Source organism: Acipenser ruthenus, chromosome 27 (assembly GCF_902713425.1).
Source record: "Acipenser ruthenus chromosome 27, fAciRut3.2 maternal haplotype, whole genome shotgun sequence".
NCBI lineage: Eukaryota > Metazoa > Chordata > Actinopteri > Acipenseriformes > Acipenseridae > Acipenser > Acipenser ruthenus.
This window is the reverse complement of record NC_081215.1, coordinates 21,642,956-21,662,122: the sequence shown is the minus strand read 5'-3', so window position 1 is coordinate 21,662,122 and position 19,167 is coordinate 21,642,956. Positions and strand designations below refer to the sequence as shown.

The window sequence follows — 19,167 nt, the reverse complement described above, 5'->3', positions numbered from 1 at the left end:
CACACTGTGAATTCATACTTTTATCAGCACTGTGAATTTGGTTACTATGGCAACATGGTGACGTCAGACCTTTGGTACTTGCCCGTCCACCTGAATTTGGGGCCCACCCAAATTTCCATTCCTAGCTACGCCCCGGTTGCCAAGTTTATATTTTTAACCTTAACCTTTTCTGATCTTACATTTTTTAGATGTTATGTAGTGGGAGGGGGTGGGGGGGTTATAAACTTGAAATACTTCTATAACCCAATGGTCTGTTAATATTAATATTTTGAGCAAACAAACAATTGGTTCCTAAGCGATAAGATGAAGACTTTGTCAGGCTCTATTTGAGGCCTGGGTTGTTTTTCGTGTACTGTTATATTTAGCAGTATTGCTTTCAGTCCAGTTTCCCATGTTGAGTGGTGCGTGTTTGCCAGGGATCTGTTGTATGGTTTGAATGCTCAACGTTCTTCAATAACTAATCAAAGTGGACTCTTAAATCATCTAATGGTGTAGTGACAATACTTTGGTGAGAATAGCTGGTTTAACAGTATAGGTATATTTCCTGCCGAGGGAACATTTGGTATGTGATATGGCTCTCTACCATGATTAAACCATGTTTATCATGCTTTGCCAGTAATGGCCCCTAACAAGGCTATAGCACTTACACATAGTAAATTTAATTGGGGCAAAGAATCAGATGAAAGAGAAATAATATTTTTAAAAGGGGCAGATTTAGCCATCCTACACAATATCTTGCCAACATTGTGCATACAGTACATGCTGATGCACATGCTGTAGGTCAAAAGCTCAGATCCCAGTCTTTCCTTACAGGATGAGACATGAAGCAGATTAAGGATGTGGGTGGTTTCCATTTGTTAATTGAGGATGCAAATAGCCAGTTTCCTCAATGTCAGGGGTAGAGATTGCCACTCTAACATGGAGCAACTTTTACACATGCTTTACCAGCTGTGAGTATCTCAGACAGGAGAATTATTACACAGTGCAGATAACTGATATCGTACAAAGACCTGCTTGTGTACATGTGACTTGAAGTAAACTAGTGCCTTCAGCCTACAAGGTTCTCAAAAAATTCTCAAAGTTCACTATCCTAGTGATAATACTTTTCATGATATGATTTAAAAAGATTGTTTCTAAGATCCTTGATCCTTGATCTTAAGCTTGATCAGCTTAAAAATGTCCCCCAATGCAGGGAGCGTAATATTCATCAGCCCTTTCTACAGCATCCAAAGGGAGAGTTTTCATAACACTAATAAAAGTGTTCTCCTGATTTAATAAGATCGGACAACCATTGAAATGGGCAGAATGCAACAAGTTTTAATGGAATTAATTCACTCCTGTGGAAACCAAATCAAGCGTTAAGTATCAGCTACATCTGCCAGGTTTTTCAGTTGTTGTTTTTTCCTGTACTTGGTTGACGTGTACTAATCAACAACAAAAAAATGACTAAAGCATTACTTTATTTTATTACCAGTAAAGCTGCCTCAGGCCTTTTATGGTCTGACTTCTCTAACCACTGCTCACAGCTTTGTGAGTAGCGCTGAGAAAGCAGAACCCTGAATACTCCTTCGTGTGCCCAGTGAGAGTGGAGCTTACTTAGCACACTATGCAAACAGGATAAGATCCTGGACCAGAGCCTTGGAAACTGTGTTTGGTGAGCCGTAGGAATCCTCTGCAGAAACTCTACCATGTCAAAATATTTTCAACAGCTTAAAACTTCCCTACCACCCATGAGTTCCCATTTATTTTTCTGAAACATATTTGAATAGGAAATTGGGACTAGCCAATTTTCTATTCCTTTTAACTGTCTCTATATCATTGATAATTGACCTTTCCCATAGGAACATGGGAGCTACCCAGATGTTATGTTAACCATGTTACACCATGTTTGGTTCACAGTTCAAATAAGAACTATTAGCTGTTCAGCCTGGATTTGGTCATGATTTACTATTGTTAACCATTACTAGACCATGCTTGGTATGTTGGCATATGGCTCTACATTCAAACCATGTTCAACAGATGTTCATTCTCAGACCGTAGTGTTTTAGAACAATGAATATACGTCACAATCGGTCTTTGAGTTCCATGAATAACCATGAAACAATCATGGTGAACAATCAGGACATCACAGAGTTGTTGCAATCACATTAATAAAGAGAACAGCTTGAAATAAACATACTGTAACAATTAAAGTGAAAAAAGCACTGTTTACAGAGAACAGTTGCCTTCAATCCCACATAGATGTCATGACCAACAACTAACCTGCTAAGAGCCTGTCTATTTTAAAATAGACTTTTAAAATATAGGCTGCCTGGTACCCAAAGCTAATGTATTTAGATACACTGTTTGGCATTATGGGTACGAAAGAGGGTGTAAGGGTTCAGTTACATATCCAGACATTGTATTCCACTATCATCAATAAGTTGAATATTTCTCTTTTAGCTAAAAAAAAAAAAGTATGTATGCAAAATTTGCCCCGAAACAAAAGATTATTACAGTAAATTGGTACCAGTATCCAAAATCAAATCAGTCACACATATACATTAGATGCCAGTTATTAGTAACCCTGATAAAGACAACATTTGGTTATTAACAACATTTTCCAAGGAACCAATCCCGCCCCCATAGACTTTAATGTTAATGGAATTCTGATATTAGCAACTGCACGCCGCTTATTGACAACTTTATTACTAGTTGCCAGTGCTACAGAGCGCACTTGCATGATTTATACACATACTTCATGCAGCTTTTATAACACACTGACTTCAGAACTGCGTATTTCTGGTGGACTGAGGCAGAATCGTGACTTTGAAACTGGCAACGAAGCTGCACGCAAAATTGAGATGGATTTACAGCAGGAGGTGGTACATTGTAAAAAGCAGACAATGTTGTACAATTTCTTATTTTAAACGTGTGTTCTTTAGAATTGATTGTAAGTACAACACATATTTTTTGTATGTTTGCTTTACTCATTGTAAGGACAAGTGTAGTACATCATTGTGTAGTACTGTTTAAGCCTACTTCTTTTTTTTTGTTTTACACACGCATGAAGTAAACAGTTCTATGTCTGGGCATTTTGTGTTTTTAATGTTAATTTTTTAACACTGTAACATTTAAAACAAATTTCAGTGCCATATTTGTACAACTACAGTATATATTATTCCATATAAATACACTTGGAAACAGGAGCTTTTCCATTATTGGCAAATTTCGGTTAATGACAACTTTTTGCTGGGAACCGAGAGGTTCTTAATAAGCGGCATCTACTGTACATATGTATTACTTTACATGTAATATCTGGTTTCATTCCACAAATAGCTTACCACAGCTGCATAGAACTATTTATACCCATTGTCAGTCATTAGTATTTTTTTCTTCAAATGAAAAAATACTAAGCATGCAAAAAGGTTTGTGGTTTAACCAAAACAGCCATTCATCTTATTTAATAGTCTTCTTATGAGTGACTCAAGCGTGGCTAGATAGTGAGATAATGCTTTTGAAGCATAAGCTAATAACACCACCTAGCTCTTAGCCACACTCATTCAGGGTGAGATCATCGCCACCACATAAATGTTCAGACTGGCCTGTTAACTGGGAATGGGTAAAAATGCATTTCTAGATGAAAGGATATCTGGAATTCTTTGATCATGCAAACCCCATGTCTATCTCCCGATCAGTGTCAAAAAGAACTGGAGATGCTCAGAAACTCTGTACATTATAATATAGTCAGTAATTACAGTATAGTAAAGTGTCCAGTTACAGCAATAACATGTCGATTCTTATTACTAGTACCATCACACTTGTTTGAATGATTGAGTCCTTTAATAGATGTTAATGGTTACCCTTAGCTGTAGCTCTTATGAACTTGGAATGAGTTCACTTGGAAGTTCATGTGAAATGGCATTTAAAATCCAGGCACTAATTGGAAACTGAGGAGTTTGCATGAGGATAACCGTCTAGTCTTCTTTTTTATGGACAGTGTCTGATTATTGGAGGCGGGCCATGTGGGCTGCGCACTGCCATAGAACTCGCTCTCCTTGGCGCCAAGGTGGTGGTGATAGAGAAGAGGGATACCTTCTCCAGGAACAACGTGCTGCACCTGTGGCCTTACACCATTCATGATCTACGAGGACTTGGAGCCAAGAAGTTCTATGGAAAGTTCTGTGCCGGGGCAATAGACCATATCAGTAAGTGCTCTCTGATAACAGTGGTTTCTACAGCAGACTCTTCTTTCTGTCTGCATGGATATACATAACATAGTCCGTGTCTTTTATGGAAAATAAGCATGACACAAAGCAGACAGGCCGATATTTCTAACACCAATTTTTAACCTCTTGAGCAAAAAGGATGAGTATTCAAATAAACGCCATGGTACTATGTTGTTTGAGAAGTCGTTTACTTTATGGGGGGTTAATTAAGCATCTATATTAAATCTCATTGTCAGGTATTCAACAGCTGCAGCTGATGCTGGTAAAAGTAGCTCTTATTGTCGGGGTAGAATTTCACGTCAACGTGGAGTTCGTGAAGCTTCTCGAACCGCCTGAAGATCAAGAGAATCAAGGTAAGATTCTGTTCCGAACTACCATGGTGAACCTCCTATGGAAAAAAAACTTGTGTCAGTGTTCCAGTGTCTAGAACAGGATACCTATCACCCCAGTTTCCTTTCTTTTTTTTCTTTATCCTCTTATTCCCGGAAGCCTTGCTAGACATTTCTTTGCTTGTCTCCTTTTACCATACTTTACTCAACTGTATGCTCCATTTATTACATTCGATAAAGTTAGGCAGTAGAAAGTGTGAAGATAGTGTTAACACTGCTGTTCATTTTCTCTGCTGCCCAGTGTCACTGAAGCATTCAATTTCACAAGTTAATCTTACACGTTGAAGTATATAAATAACCTTTTTCCTTAACAACGAAAAGTACACAACAATATGCTGGTCTAATGCTGGCAATACACTGGGAACTTACAAAAAAATAGATGGTATCTTTATATGGAAGCGCTTGTTAGTCCCAGTCCAAAACTATTAGCATAGTTCCAAGTGTTATGTCATTTCCTAGTTCTCATACTGTGAAATATTTTGTTTTGTAGTGGTTGGCTTTGTGTTGAAAAATAACATCCAAATGTTGCCATGGAAAAAGTGCCCTTTTAAAAAATACCTGCAGTTGGTCTATTAACAGATTGACCCTTACTGGACCTAGAAGGACAAACATTGTGACCCCACATGGAAACTCACTATCTCTCTTTGCTGTGCTCGTCCCCACAGTGTTGATAGCAACAGCATGGGCCAATAAAAAATATTTCAACACATGTAACCAGATATCTGGAGGTTTATTTTTACATATTATTACCAAAGCACATTCTGAATAACAAAGCCCAGTGCATTTATTTTGATCCTTTTTCGCTTGGAACATTATGTTTAGGAACTTTCAATTTTCAAATACATAGTGCTCTTTCTTTGGCTGTTTATCAGCATACAAACTGCTTGTACGTCAGCAGGCAGATATAAATATGAGTGCTTCCTAAATGAGGTGACAGGAATTTGACTTGTCCTTTCTGTTAGTCGTAGCTCATGTTTTGTCAATCTGGATAAAATATCCTTCACATATTGCTATTCAATAATAATATTATATTTTTTGCATGTAGATCATGTCTATGACCTTATACGGTCAGATTTTAGAAGATTTTACAATGGATTCATATTGTACTCTATTATCTCTCGTCCTAATTAGGAAGCAAAGTGTAAAAATTATAAAGTTTAAAGCAATTATGCATGAATACCCTTTATTAAAAAGTCGTATTGTTGGTCCTGTACTGTTTTTATCACTGTGGTTCAATAAGATGTGTCGGTGTGTATTAAAAGTTTATCTGTGTATTTTAAAAGGTGTTAAACACGCAGGTCAGTTGACTGTTTAAATCATGATTTTAAGAACATTACACACAATAATATACAACTTGAAGTGCATTAACAAACAAATTATGTTGAGAACAGCACCACTCCCTGAGAGGGCCAGACACACATAATATTGACTGTTTCACCATTAGATCTAATGAGTATCACAGGTGAATGTACAGTGAAGCAGTTATACAAAGAGCGGGCCTTTCTGCATTGCAGGAACTGGCTGGAGAGCTGAAATACGGCCCATGGATCACCCTGTTTCAGATTTCGAGTTTGATGTGGTTGTGGGGGCAGATGGACGGAGAAACACACTGGAAGGTAAGGAATGAAAGACACAACGATGGAGTCAAAGCCTAGTGCTAAACCATTGTACGGCTTTGGTAAGCTACAGCTTTTCTTAAAGAAAAATGAATTCTAATACATAATGTGTTTTTTTAGGGTAATGTTTTCATCATTCAGTATTATAACAGTTTTTAAGCATTACAATTTTTTTTTTTTTTTTTCCTTTCAGAAAAAGTGGTACATATTCTACTCTGGAGCAAAAGGCTCCTTGCTGCTCCTCATCATTTATGGAAAGATTACTGTCTTTCTTTCAATGCACATAAAAGGTCATGAATTTATAAATTCATGTTTGGCTCTGTAACTATTTCACGTGTAATTTCTGCAAACCATGTATGATGTCATTGACTTTGCTTCTAATGATAGGTCTCGTGTTAAATGTGTTGCCAAACTGTAAAACAAAGCCAACCACAAAGCATACATAATGATTTGGCTGAGCATTGCAGGCGCTCTGTTGTCCATGTTTTCATTTGGTGGGTCTGATGTCTTCATCCTTTTTTTACAATACAGATGTTAATCATAAAAAAAAGGAAAACTGCATTCATCTTAAATCTAAAAGTTTGGATTGCCAAAAGGTATCATTTTGATCTCAAATCGGGTGTTGAGTACTACATTATTTTCCATAAATGTTGAGAATGCAGATTCATTATTTGCAGGATCACATATGGTACTCTTTTTTTAATTAATGTTACCCCTTTTTCTAACCAATTTGAAATTCCATAATCGAATGTCACCTGCTGCAACCCATTTAATGAAATTCAGCCAGTGACCCTCATTCCCAATTGTTACTTTTTACCCCCCGAACCTGAGCAACAGATGTTTACAAGCTACTGAACCCTAGAGGATAGGGGCTAGCTTAGGCCAGTCCCCATCAGATTTTCTTCCTAACCCCATGGTAGTGCAAAAGCCAATGCAGCTCTCGCTGAGTGTCTTTGAAAGAGCTAATCACCCTGCAAACGTTAATGCTTTTACTAGGTGAACCAATTGGGGTCCCGTATGCTGCCCTGGTTTTGATAGAAACTTTGCGTGACTAAATCCAAGAACCGATTTCCTGTTCATAACTTAAGCACTCCAGGACATTACAAAGCATGCAAGGATTCTTCTCCTCCTGTTTATTGCCTTCAGGTGTTTTTATTTTTTTTATTTTTTTATTGGTCCTACCGTGCATCAAATCTGCTTTATATAATTTTAAACCATAGCATATTAAAAAAAGGGTGGGTGAATATTCCTCATTAAAAGTACAAGGAAGCATATTTTTTTATGGATCGCCTAATTTAGAAACGCATGCATTTAACAACCTTTTGAAACTTTCAGCTAGACATGATGTGGTTGGTTTTTCTCAGTTGGTTACACAACCCTTGACTGTTAATGGCTAACCTTCACATCCCCTCTGTGTAAATCACCCCAAATTATTTTAAGACTGGCAGACCGTCGTCGGATTAATGTTCTGTATCGTACAGCACAGCAGGGAGGTAATCTTGTTCACTTTGTTCAGGTTTCAGAAGAAAAGAGTTCCGTGGAAAGTTGGCCATAGCGATCACTGCCAACTTTATTAATAGAAACACAACAGCCGAAGCCAAGGTAGAAGAAATTAGTGGTGTTGCTTTCATCTTCAACCAGAAATTCTTTTTGGATCTCAAAGAAGAAACAGGTGGGCTGCTAATTCCTTTCTCATAATTCCTCTATTGTATAAGAGAGTTAAGTTCTGAGCGTAAAAGTCCCTAGAAGGAGGATTTTATACTTACAAAGGGGGCTGATGTTACCAAGTACAATGTGCCCTCCAGTTATAGCTATAGTGTGATGTCTTCTTTGGTCTTTCCTTGTTTTAAGGTTCTTGTTTTTAGTTTAATAATTCAGTGCCGTTCTCAGTTTAACTTTGTCATGTGTCTCAGCGACAGGCTTTATACATTTGATTATCTAAACTGTTCTGTGTTGTGTTAGTCCAAGATTTGGAATACCAATGAAAGTGAATGATGAAGAGATCCCACCTGTCATGCAATACTGTATATCCCAACGTTGTTGGAGAGGATTCCTTAAATTCACCCAGATAGAAAATGTGAGGTAGTCAGGAATTAGACTGTGAGGCCCAAGTATAACAGTCACGTGAAGGGGAGCACTCGGGAATGTTTCACAGCACAAAGTCTCTCTGCTGACAGGGTTCATTAATGTCTTTTCTGTGTGATATGGAATGTCCAGCCACTGCCTACTTCCACAGGAGTCCAGAGCCAAATGAATCCAGGTGAATTAAACAGCGATTATCAGAATTAATGAGGTTCATTGCTTCAAGTATCAGCAAGGCAACAGTTAACCCAAGAGTGTCTGGAACTGTATGCAGTGTTCTAGGTGTTGTAACACAAACTGTCCACTTCTGTTATTTTCAAGTAAAGCAGTATTTTATCTTATACAGTGCATTAATCAAATCAAACACATTTTTGCTAATGCTTTTTCCCAGCTGAAAACCTAAGCTCCAATTAATGTATAGTGTGTGGATCAATTAAAGGCCAGCTTTGAGATAGCTTTCTATTGCAGTTCTGTTCGTGTTACTGAAGGTGTTTAGGACTGGCTCCCAGCCACTCAATAAGACATCTTTCCATTCAAGTTGTCTAATTGGTTCATATACTCATAAGCATTCCTTAACAATTTGGACATGCTTCTTTGATGTATGTCATTTAATGATGTAAAATGTTGAAAGATCAATATGTGTTTCATTATTAATTCACACAAGCTCTTTGTTTTGTTAAAGTGCTTTGTTGTTTGTGTTTTTAGGAATTGATCTGGAGAACATTGTATATTATAGAGATAACACGCATTACTTTGTAATGACAGCAAAGAAACAAAGCCTGCTGGACAAAGGGGTCATTATTCATGTAAGTTTAGATTCACATTGAATTATTTTATTATGCTCCACTGTATATCACATGTATGTTTGAAAAACCTGACTCCACTTAAACATGTTCACAGCACCCATCAGGCAGTCCTGAGCAGATATAAAATGGTTCAATGCTGGAGCAACACTGTAGGCAACAGTGTAAATTAATTGTTATGTTTTTAAAACAAACTAAATAAAACTTGGTTATGTGCAAAGTTTTCTGGGTGTCATTGAAAGACTGAGAAGTCTTCTCGATAAATGTCAAGAATTACGGATTGCTGACAGCATTCCAGTCTGACAAGCAATTGCTGAAGCTGTCCCAATAATGAGATAACTACAGTGTCAAAAACACTGCTGGAGGAGTGTGTATTTTGCATCAGACAAGTGTTAATTTGACAGTCATCTTCAGTTTACATCGCACAGTACTGCTGAAGTTTTTGTTTGTTTGTTTGTTGTTGTTGTTTTTCCATAGGTATTAATCGCTGTTTTGGAGTAATCTTAAAATATTTGTTTCTGTTTATTAGGACTACATTGACACCGAAATGCTGCTCAGTAGCGAGAACATGAATCAGGAAGCCCTGCTTTCATATGCACGGGAAGCAGCTGACTTTGGTACCAACTATCAACTTCCGTCTCTGGACTTCGCAATAAATCACTACGGCCAGCCTGACGTGGCCATGTTTGATTTCACCAGCATGCACGCCTCTGAGAACGCAGCACTGATCAGAGAGAGGCATGGGCATCAGCTGCTTGTAGCTCTGGTTGGAGACAGTTTACTGGAGGTTTGTAGGATCTCCATTGGTATTTATATAAATTCTTGATGTTTAATATTTTACATTTTCCACACACAAAAAAAACTGCTTTTACAGTACATTTAACATATCTTGACATTGTTCCGTAGAATGTCACATGTTAGTCTTCTTTGACTAAAACAACGATTAGCTGGCTGTACAAAATGTTATAGAGATATGAAATGTTCTAGTAATGTCTCTGTGAACCTGTCACTGTCAAAAGTCGAGTTTCACCATCGTGATGTGGCTTTGAAACCATTACATTTGTCTCACAGATTTTGAATAGAGGCACGAATGCAAACGATAACTAAATCCCACTGATGCACATCATAAACAGACAGGAGGAAATCTTTATGCAGAATCAGCCTTACCTGCTTCAACAAGCCTTCCATACTTAAAATCTCAGACTTGTTACTTAAAATCTCGTTGCCAGTTAAGTTAGAAAATACCAGACACGCTCTTGCAACAGTCGCCCCCACACCAGTTAGATCAGAAGAATTGATCTTCATTCCCCTCATAGCCCCCTCTCCAGTTTTGACCAAAAGGCAATTAATGACAAGAGGGAATGAGATGTTTTTGTGATCTTTCCTTTTTTATTGCTCCTATACTTGCAGTGTCTCTCGATTTGATATTAACGTGCAATGTTCCAGTTCCATTCCCTCACAAACCAATCACTGCCATGTCTTTGTAGCCTTTCTGGCCAATGGGGACTGGTTGTGCTCGAGGTTTCCTGGCTGCCTTTGACACGGTGTGGATGGTGAGGAGCTGGATTCAGGGTAGAGCCCCGCTGGAGATCCTGGCAGAGAGGTGCAGAGTTTCAACACTCAAGTCTGTGCTGAATACTTGCATGGTTACACTAGTTTTCAGTTATGAAGATCATTATAATATCCAATAATCACTAATTATTACAAATACAAATCTAAATAACACCTCTCATATGGAGTTTATTCTTTTCCAGGCTGTTTAGGTTAGCTGGCACAGTACTTTCACCAGTTGAGAAAATAAGGAAACAATGTCTGATCAAATACTCTCAGCAAGACAGGTTCCCACACAGAGAACACATAATAAGGTTGTTTTTAGAGAACAAAACAGGAGATGCATATTTTGAATATTTTGAGCATCTATTCTTTTCAGAGAGAGTATTTACCGACTGCTGCCTCAGACAACCCCTGAAAACATCACAAAGAACTTTGACCAGTACACAATCGATCCAGTGACACGATATCCAAACCTCAACTGCAACTGCGTGCGACCTCTCCAGGTTAGTTATTGTAGACGTTGAACATTGACTAATGTTATATAGACAGTGGAGGATAGAGTTGTTAATGGTAGGTGCAAGATAGTCAAATCAGACTGTTTCATTGTGGAAAAGCCACACAGAAATGACATTTCCTAAAGAGATTCATTTCCATATCCTAGTGCACAGAATTGCTGCAGAATTATTGTTTAAATGGGTGTAATCCCACATGAAAGACCTGTTTTTATACCTTGATTTGAGCTAGACCTTTTTCGGCAAGCTTCTTTGTGCAATGTGTGCAATGCATGGAACTAAATCTGTCTGCCTTAATTATTCTCTGTATCTTAGGTACGCCACTTGTACATTACTGGTGAATTGCAACTGTGTCCCCTTGAAAGAGTATCTTCAGTCAGACGATCTGTTAATCTTTCACGACGTGGTAAGACTGAATAGGCAGAATTCATTTGATGGACTTTAGTTTCTGGACAGAACACACCCACCCCCCCACGTCACTGCATTGTGGTTCTCTGGTGGAGATACAGAATAAATACAGACATGCAGAAAGCTTAAGAAGTCATTGCTGGTGTCTACGAATTCAGTTTAAAAGGAGCTGATTATTTTTATCATGATGTTGATGTGCCTCTGTAATATACCGATTACCTCTCAACAGTCGCTTAGCAACCACAGAGTTGCTGGTTTGATACAAATTGGATATCTTACTAACATTAAGAACGGGAGCGACTGACCCAACTCTGGAATCACTTTCCAATGCAGTAAAATAAACCTTTCCAATATTTGTTGTCATGCATTGGTTGTTTCTGTAAAGCATTAGAAAGGGATACATCACAACTGGGATTTTACAATTGGATTATCAGCATTCCACATGTAAAAAGTCATTATAAATCCATCTTCCATGGCCACCCAACACCACTCCGAATCATAAAGCAATTCTGAACAGCGTATTTCTTTGAGGAGTGTACTTGTCATTGGTAACGAGGAGTATCAAAATCTACCGTACACTATGCTGCTTTAGGGAATTATCATGTAATAAACAACAGATAACTCCACAGTCTGCTGATAAGTTCCATAATTACATATCCATATGTTTACATGTTGGTAATTGTGTGAACAATATTTGCCATTCATGTATTTTTATTTGTTTGCTGCAGAATCTGAAATTCGACCCAACAGGCTTTTGACCTGGTGTCAGAAGCAGACGGAGAGCTACAAGAATGTTCATGTATCCGACCTCACCACCTCATGGAGGAGTGGCCTGGCACTGTGTGCTCTTATACACCACTTTCGACCTGACCTTCTGTAAGATACAAAGCTGCAGATTGGGTTACATGTGCCTTTGTAATATGTAGCTGTTCAGGGCTCACCTGCTAATTAAATTAAGTTATATTTGACTTCAAAGATGTTCCTATAAAGAAATGATGCATTCATGATCCATTCCAGCCTCGTCCATCTGAACTGCCACTTATTATTATTATAAAGTTTGTATATTCTTGTTTGTATAAAAATTACATTTTCAAGGCATTAAATATGTTTTATCAATAAGACTGTATAACTTACATTTAGTTCACGTGCAACTACTGTAACTTCAGATTATTCATTCAGTAAAGTTTATTTAGTTTACTTGTTACTGTATTCAGTGAGTCAGTCGGCCACCAATCTCTTTATTTTTATCAGTCCCATGTCAATCGGTGTCTATATCAGTCGATCTACAAGTTTGTCTTACACATGGTGTTCTTGTCTAGGATGAGAACAGAAGATTTTGCTGAACTATTTAACATACCATGGGTATTCATTCATATAATTCCACAGGAAGATGAGATACAATATGTGCCTGAAAGCGTTTAGTCTTTACCCTTCCAGCACTTATCATCCAGAGTAATGAATTCTTCTGTGATGGCCTTCCAGAGCTGTATTTTCCCAGGCGTCATTCCTGTCAGTCAGTATGCCTAATTTGCATTCCCAGTCCCTCTGATGGCTTTGTCCGCTCTTTGTTCTGCAGTGACTTTGATTGTCTCAATGAAGAAGATGTGGCCAAAAACAACCAGTTGGCGTTCGACATGGTAGAGCGGGAGTTTGGTATTCCTCCAGTCACTACTGGAAAAGAGATGGTAGCTGACAGCGAGCCTGACAAGCTAAGCATGGTCATGTACCTCTCCAAGTTCTATGAGCTCTTCCGAGGGACATCACTACCTGCAGCTGGTAAGCAGTTCTTCTTATTACCAGTAGTCAAAACGGAATGGTGTCTTCTATATGAATGTTGTATCTGCTTTGAATTCAATATCAGTTATAAAATGCATTTCACAATTGTGGACCGGAATGCAAATGTATCATAAAGAACGCATTCTAATTTATTAACCTTTCGCAGCAACAAGCATGTCAATTTTTAGTTTGATTTTGCCATTGTTGTCTGTAATTCTTTATAGCATAACCAAGACAAGGTTTTACAACTTATTATTGTCGCAAAAGACAATAATAATTGTCTTCATAATTCAAAGTGTTATGTTTGTTATTTAACACCGATGCAGTGATAGTCTGCTAATGTTCTGGTTTTAAATATGTTTATGTCTTTGTTTTTTTACAGCAAACTTAAGGAGAGAAATTGGCGATAGTAATGAAGTATCTTCAGCGAAGTCAGCAAACCCTCTTTATAACTTCCTTAACTTAACTCTGCCAAGAAAACGAACACCAAAGGTACAGCAACACCCGATTCACACAATATACAATAGCAGTCACATTTATATGCTAGGAACATCATTTTAGACCCATTTTAAGCATCAGGGGTGCAGACTGACAATTCTGTGATCAATACTAAAACATTAATAGCTGTCTAAATATTTAAAGTTATTGCGCAACTGCATATGGCTGCTTTTGTATCCTGGAAAACATATCACGCGGCACTTTAAAATATAATAATCTCAGACGTACTTTATGAATAATTACAGAGTTATATTTTGACTCATGCAAAAGAAAGCTGACCAAAAGGTCACTGTTAAACTGCACTTTCAAGATTCGTTACCCTAGGAAATGAAGTGGTTTGTTGCGCCAGTTCAAGCTGTAGGCAGTTTTCAAAAAGAATAATGTTTTTCTAGGGAATTGGCAGGGTTTTTCATATAGGATCCTGCAGTATGCAATGTAATCACCTTCTTTGGGTAAACCTATACTCTAGAAATGTTTTTAAAAAGCAGTGGGGATTATTTAAGTAAACGTTAGCGTGCAGAGAACAAAAGAGTTGCCTGTATCAAGATACACAAGCAAACCCTTTGAACATTAGCTGATACGTTTCGGCTACTGCCTTCATCAGTGGAATGTTAATATAGTACATCTCGAGCCTTGTATCTGTGTCCTTTTAATCACTGTCACACAATGACAGCAGTAAGATCTGTCTCTTAACCAAAGAGCATGTATGACTCACTGTCTGATCTTACAATGCTTTATCAAATTGAATCCCTAGCTGAATAATGGAAAATACCTGAACCTCAATAGCTCTTTTTTTCTTAGTAATCGCAAGGCTTTTCGCAGAATTGTTCACTTTCCACAGAATTGTTCACTGTCTCATTAATTGAAGTCTGTCATAACACGCTTGTACAAAATTGAAATCCAATATTCTACCCCCTGTTTTAAAAATGGCAATGTGGTAGTCTCAGTAATGTTGGTTGCAGCATCAATTGTTTTATTTCAGGATGATAAAAAAGTGGAAGAAAACGACACTACAAGCAAAAGAAGGAGAAAGGGATTCAATCATTTGGAGGAGGTTAGTTTAAAGCATAAAACAGTTATTTTTAAAAATTATTTTCAAAGCATCTTTATCATAGCATAAGATATCCAAGTTGCTAAAAGTGTTTTTTTTCTAATTGATGCAGGCTTCTAACTTCTCCAGTCAAAGTTCTGGGAGTGAAGGGGGAGAGGCAAAGGATGGTGGGAATCAAAACAAAGTCAAATCAATGGCTTCTCAGCTGCTGGCCAAGTTTGAAGAAAATGCGCCCAGCTCATCCCTACGGAGAAAGGTAAAAAACACCACTATTGTCAGATTCCAAGCATCTTAAATTGAACTAAAGCCTTGACAATATATGCAACAGTTCTTTGATTTTTCTACACAATTCAGTGAGTAAACTTATGGAATACGAATAGGAAAACAATTACTGAAGGGGCTTAGAATCTGCAGCTGAGGTCCTGTGCCCTTCAGTATTAAGGCTGTATTTATAAAGCATTAGCACCACTAAATACTTAGCAGTCCCATGCAACTGGTTGCATGCTATTCCCTGAATACTGCCCTTTGTGTTTAAAATTCCAAGATATGGTTTATACAGTAGAGTTATTTTCACTGTTCCTGTTGTCCAGCTTAGAAACCCAAGGAGCTTATTTGGCTACTGGACTACAGGACATTGGAACCCAGTTTCCAAAGAAGCTTTCAATAGTCCAGAGATCAAGAAGCTCTTTTAAATGTAAAGGTGGTTCCTAAAAGTGCATGTTATTGTGTTCTAAATTATGCATTTCACATGATTATTTAAGTAGTTGGTTTAGCCCTTTTAGGCACACAAAGAAAGACAGTCATTAAGAAACTCAGACAAGTCTTCTTCAATGTCTTCATTTGAGTTTGCACTATTTTTTCTAGCACAAGTTGTACAAACATATAAATTCATATTAATCCAATTCAGTAACTGAGCAGTCATTTTTTCTAGCACAAGTTGTACAAACATATAAATTCATATTAATCCAATTCAGTAACTGAGCAGTCATCTTTAAGGAGCCCCTTGGTAAAATGTTCATTTGAAAAAAATGTTATGTTTTTCTAGCTTTTTTTTTATCAAAGTTAAACATGTCTGTAAAGTAATGGATCAAACATTTATGTCCGACATCAAGAAAAGACTTTAATGTACTCCCATATTATGTTTTCAACGCTGTGTAACAGAAATGCTTTGAATGCCATTGTTGTTACCATGATAAGGAATGCTGGCCGGGCATTCCAGTGGTGCTTACTTGTTGTTTATGCTTGGAAGTGAATGCCAGATTCTCAGAGCTGCTTTATTTCCAAAAGAAGACAGATAAGGTTTTGTCTGCCCCTCATTTGTTATTAAGGAATGCTGTCTAGTATAGTCAGTTTTATGGGATTTGACTGTGAACAAGCCACAGTGGGATAATCATACTTAAATGTTTAATATAGCAAACATATGTCTCTACTTTACTGATGCAAGTTTGAGTTATCTGCCTGGCAATGTGAATGAGAGGTTTTGTCTGATTCATTAACTAAATGAAACCCTCTAACACTAAATAATAACATTTTGTATCTAGATATTATGAAATAAGGTTTAGTTACCTCTCTTGACACAGAATGTTGAATACATTGATTGCATAATGGCCCATCTCTACGTCAGCAGGATAACGTACAGGTTTAGATGTTTTCTCATAGTTATTATTTTGTAGTGTCTAAGTAGCATGATAAGAAAAATATTTTCTGAAACTGGCAACCAGTGTTTTTGCAGTCCTACAGAGAAACAATAATTATTCATTTGTGGATTTTGCTTGTCATGTTCATATTTCTATTACTGCCTACCTTCTCCCCCCTTTTCTCTTTCTCTCTTTCAACACTTCCTTGAACTTTCTCCTAACAACCGCTGTGGTGTTCTGGCTATAACTACTGTACTTTTAAAGACTGAATCTGGTTCAAATGATACAAAACCACCAAGGCCTCCTTCTCTTAATATGTCAGAGAGTCCCCAATTCGCCAAACCTAAGGACCAAAACCCCATCCCTTCTATTCCACCGAAAAGGCAGGTATGGGTGTGTAGTATTAACCAATATCAATACAGATTAGAAGCGCAATTAGATTCTAAAATCTATTAACATTCTAATGTTATTACCAGATTCATAAAAAATGCGGTACAAAATAATCCGATCAAAGTACATTTCTTACTGATGGAAAGTCAAATTTTCTGTATATTTCTAGTTTCAGTCTCCAGCCAATGCTCAACATGTGGTAAACAGAACAAGTCAGCCATTGCACTGCGCTGAGTACATTCCCAGGAAACCTAAACAAGCTGATAAAACAGACACGCAGGCAGAGAGCACAGGCCTCTCGGCTTCTCGTCGCTCCACTGTCTTAGCAGTGTCAGGAATGCTACAACGCCTTCAGCGGCTTGAGGATCAGATCAATCAGGTGACCAACTGCACTTTTCCCTCTTGTTTTTCTTCCTTTTTTCTTACTTATATCTCTGTTTCTTTATTGTTTTACTATCTTTCTAAACTTAGATCATCTTGATATCATCAAACCTGGCAATAAAAGAATGTAAAACTGGTTGATTCAAATTACTGTATTGGGTTAGAGAAATAAAATTTTAAAAAAACGGACATCCCCCCAGCTCCCCTCGTCCCGGGCCTAAAATTCTCTCGGTCCGCCCCTTCCCTGACTCTTGTGTTGCTTCCTCTTTTCCATCTCATGCAACAATTCTATCTGAAACTGCACCACAGGTATTGTATAAAGAAACAGCTCAAATCAATTCAAATTTGACAGCCAGGAATTAAAATGAATGCATATGATGTCAATGCACTAAGCCACCTCTCTTCACTGCAAAGAACCTCAATTGGGAGTAAAAAAGAGTCAGTACTGAGTTACACTTAAAAGTCAAGTAAAGTTCACTATGATATAAAAGACTTGACTTCTACATGTGTAAACAGCCTATTTGTGTCTCTCAGCGTGGTAGTTCCATAATTACACTTTTCTGTAGAGTCAAATAGGAATTTGTTTTTGTTGTCAGATTCAAAATTAAAATAATAATAGGTAATATTACAGCCTGTACGTACAGTAAAATAAAAATAAAAAATAGGTATGTCCATTCATTCTCAGAGGAATGGTTTCCTGTTTTTCATTTTCTTGCTTTGTAAATCCTGCTTTCTTCTTTGCTGTTCAAATCTTACAGAGGAGATCTCAGTCTCTGTCAGCTAGGGAGTTTCACAAAAAGAACATAAAGGAGAAGGCAACCCATCTTTGTTCATTATTTGGGTACATGGCTTTCCAGCCTCAGGTGACTATCTGGTGTCCTCCTGCTTGATTCCCTCCCGACCATCTGTGTGTGATTTATATTCCCTTACGAAAGTTTACCACACTGTACCATGATAAAAACATACAGAAGTGTTGTGAATCTTTGTGAAAACATGGTATAGCCAATATAAGCACAGTTAATCATAGTAGCATGATAAACTGCAAAATGTACATGGAAATTGGTGAGGGTAAACTTGTATAAGAGTTGCATGTTCTCGTGATTTGTGTTCTGTAAAGAATACATTACAGTTTAGAGCCTTTAATGTCTGCAAAAGTCATGGCCGGTGTGTTGTTACTGCAATCCCTGTCTGTACCTAGTAGGGTTTAGGACCCAGGGGAGTTTAGGACCCTGGGGGTGGGGCGTGTATACTAAAATAATACTATTATAGGCTACAAAAAAAAACGAAACATGTACTGCGGTTCTAGGTAGAAGTGCTATAAAATTGTTATTTTTGCAAATCTGCCACTCAAACGCCGTCAGGATATCTAAATACATATATTTAGGAAAACTAACAGATAAAGAGCACTCTAACAACAGTTTCGATTTCAGGGGTTGCCTTTTGTTTTCTGTTACACTAATCTTACAATCTCTGTTTCAATAACAAATGAAAAAATGAAAAAAAAAACTTATACCCGAATCTTGCCCTCACAATGAGGGAGCTCGACTTTTACACAAGGTTGACTTTTATTCGAGCGAATATTTCTTGATAGTTTTAGTAGCTTTAAAATCATTTATTCCTCTTCAAAAATGATTTGTCTACAGTTCTTCTCTGCAGTGCACTAGTTTCCACTGTGCTGCCATAATAAGGCATGACTTTTTATAAACTGTGACATTTCATTTAAATGACGGGATTTTTAACACAACCTAATAAGGGGAAGTGGAAATCCAGCCCATGGTGACGTTAGCATTGGTTTACTCAGGAGAAAAAACAGCATTTCTGTCATCCAAGATATGAAGATGATTACAGTATATGGCTTGCTG

The 19,167-nt window shown here is 37.6% G+C and overlaps 1 protein-coding gene across 18 annotated transcripts in view; it reads left to right on the top strand.

The window, feature by feature from the left end:
* The window catches only part of LOC117432252 (F-actin-monooxygenase MICAL2-like), a 49,504-nt gene that overhangs the window by 20,182 nt on the left and 10,155 nt on the right, over positions 1-19,167 (top strand). For 7 of the 18 annotated variants that reach the window (XM_034053888.3, XM_034053891.3, XM_034053892.3 and 4 more), the window contains 17 exons: positions 3,980-4,187; positions 4,445-4,561; positions 6,112-6,213; positions 7,730-7,885; positions 9,001-9,101; positions 9,628-9,885; positions 10,586-10,701; positions 11,029-11,155; positions 11,480-11,570; positions 12,301-12,448; positions 13,149-13,348; positions 13,731-13,840; positions 14,829-14,900; positions 15,010-15,153; positions 16,799-16,921; positions 17,094-17,303; positions 18,064-18,168. In XM_034053888.3, the coding sequence (XP_033909779.3) occupies positions 3,980-4,187; positions 4,445-4,561; positions 6,112-6,213; positions 7,730-7,885; positions 9,001-9,101; positions 9,628-9,885; positions 10,586-10,701; positions 11,029-11,155; positions 11,480-11,570; positions 12,301-12,448; positions 13,149-13,348; positions 13,731-13,840; positions 14,829-14,900; positions 15,010-15,153; positions 16,799-16,921; positions 17,094-17,303; positions 18,064-18,168 (2,388 nt within the window). The other 11 variants (XM_059002189.1, XM_059002191.1, XM_034053894.3 and 8 more) reach the window with 6 other exon arrangements.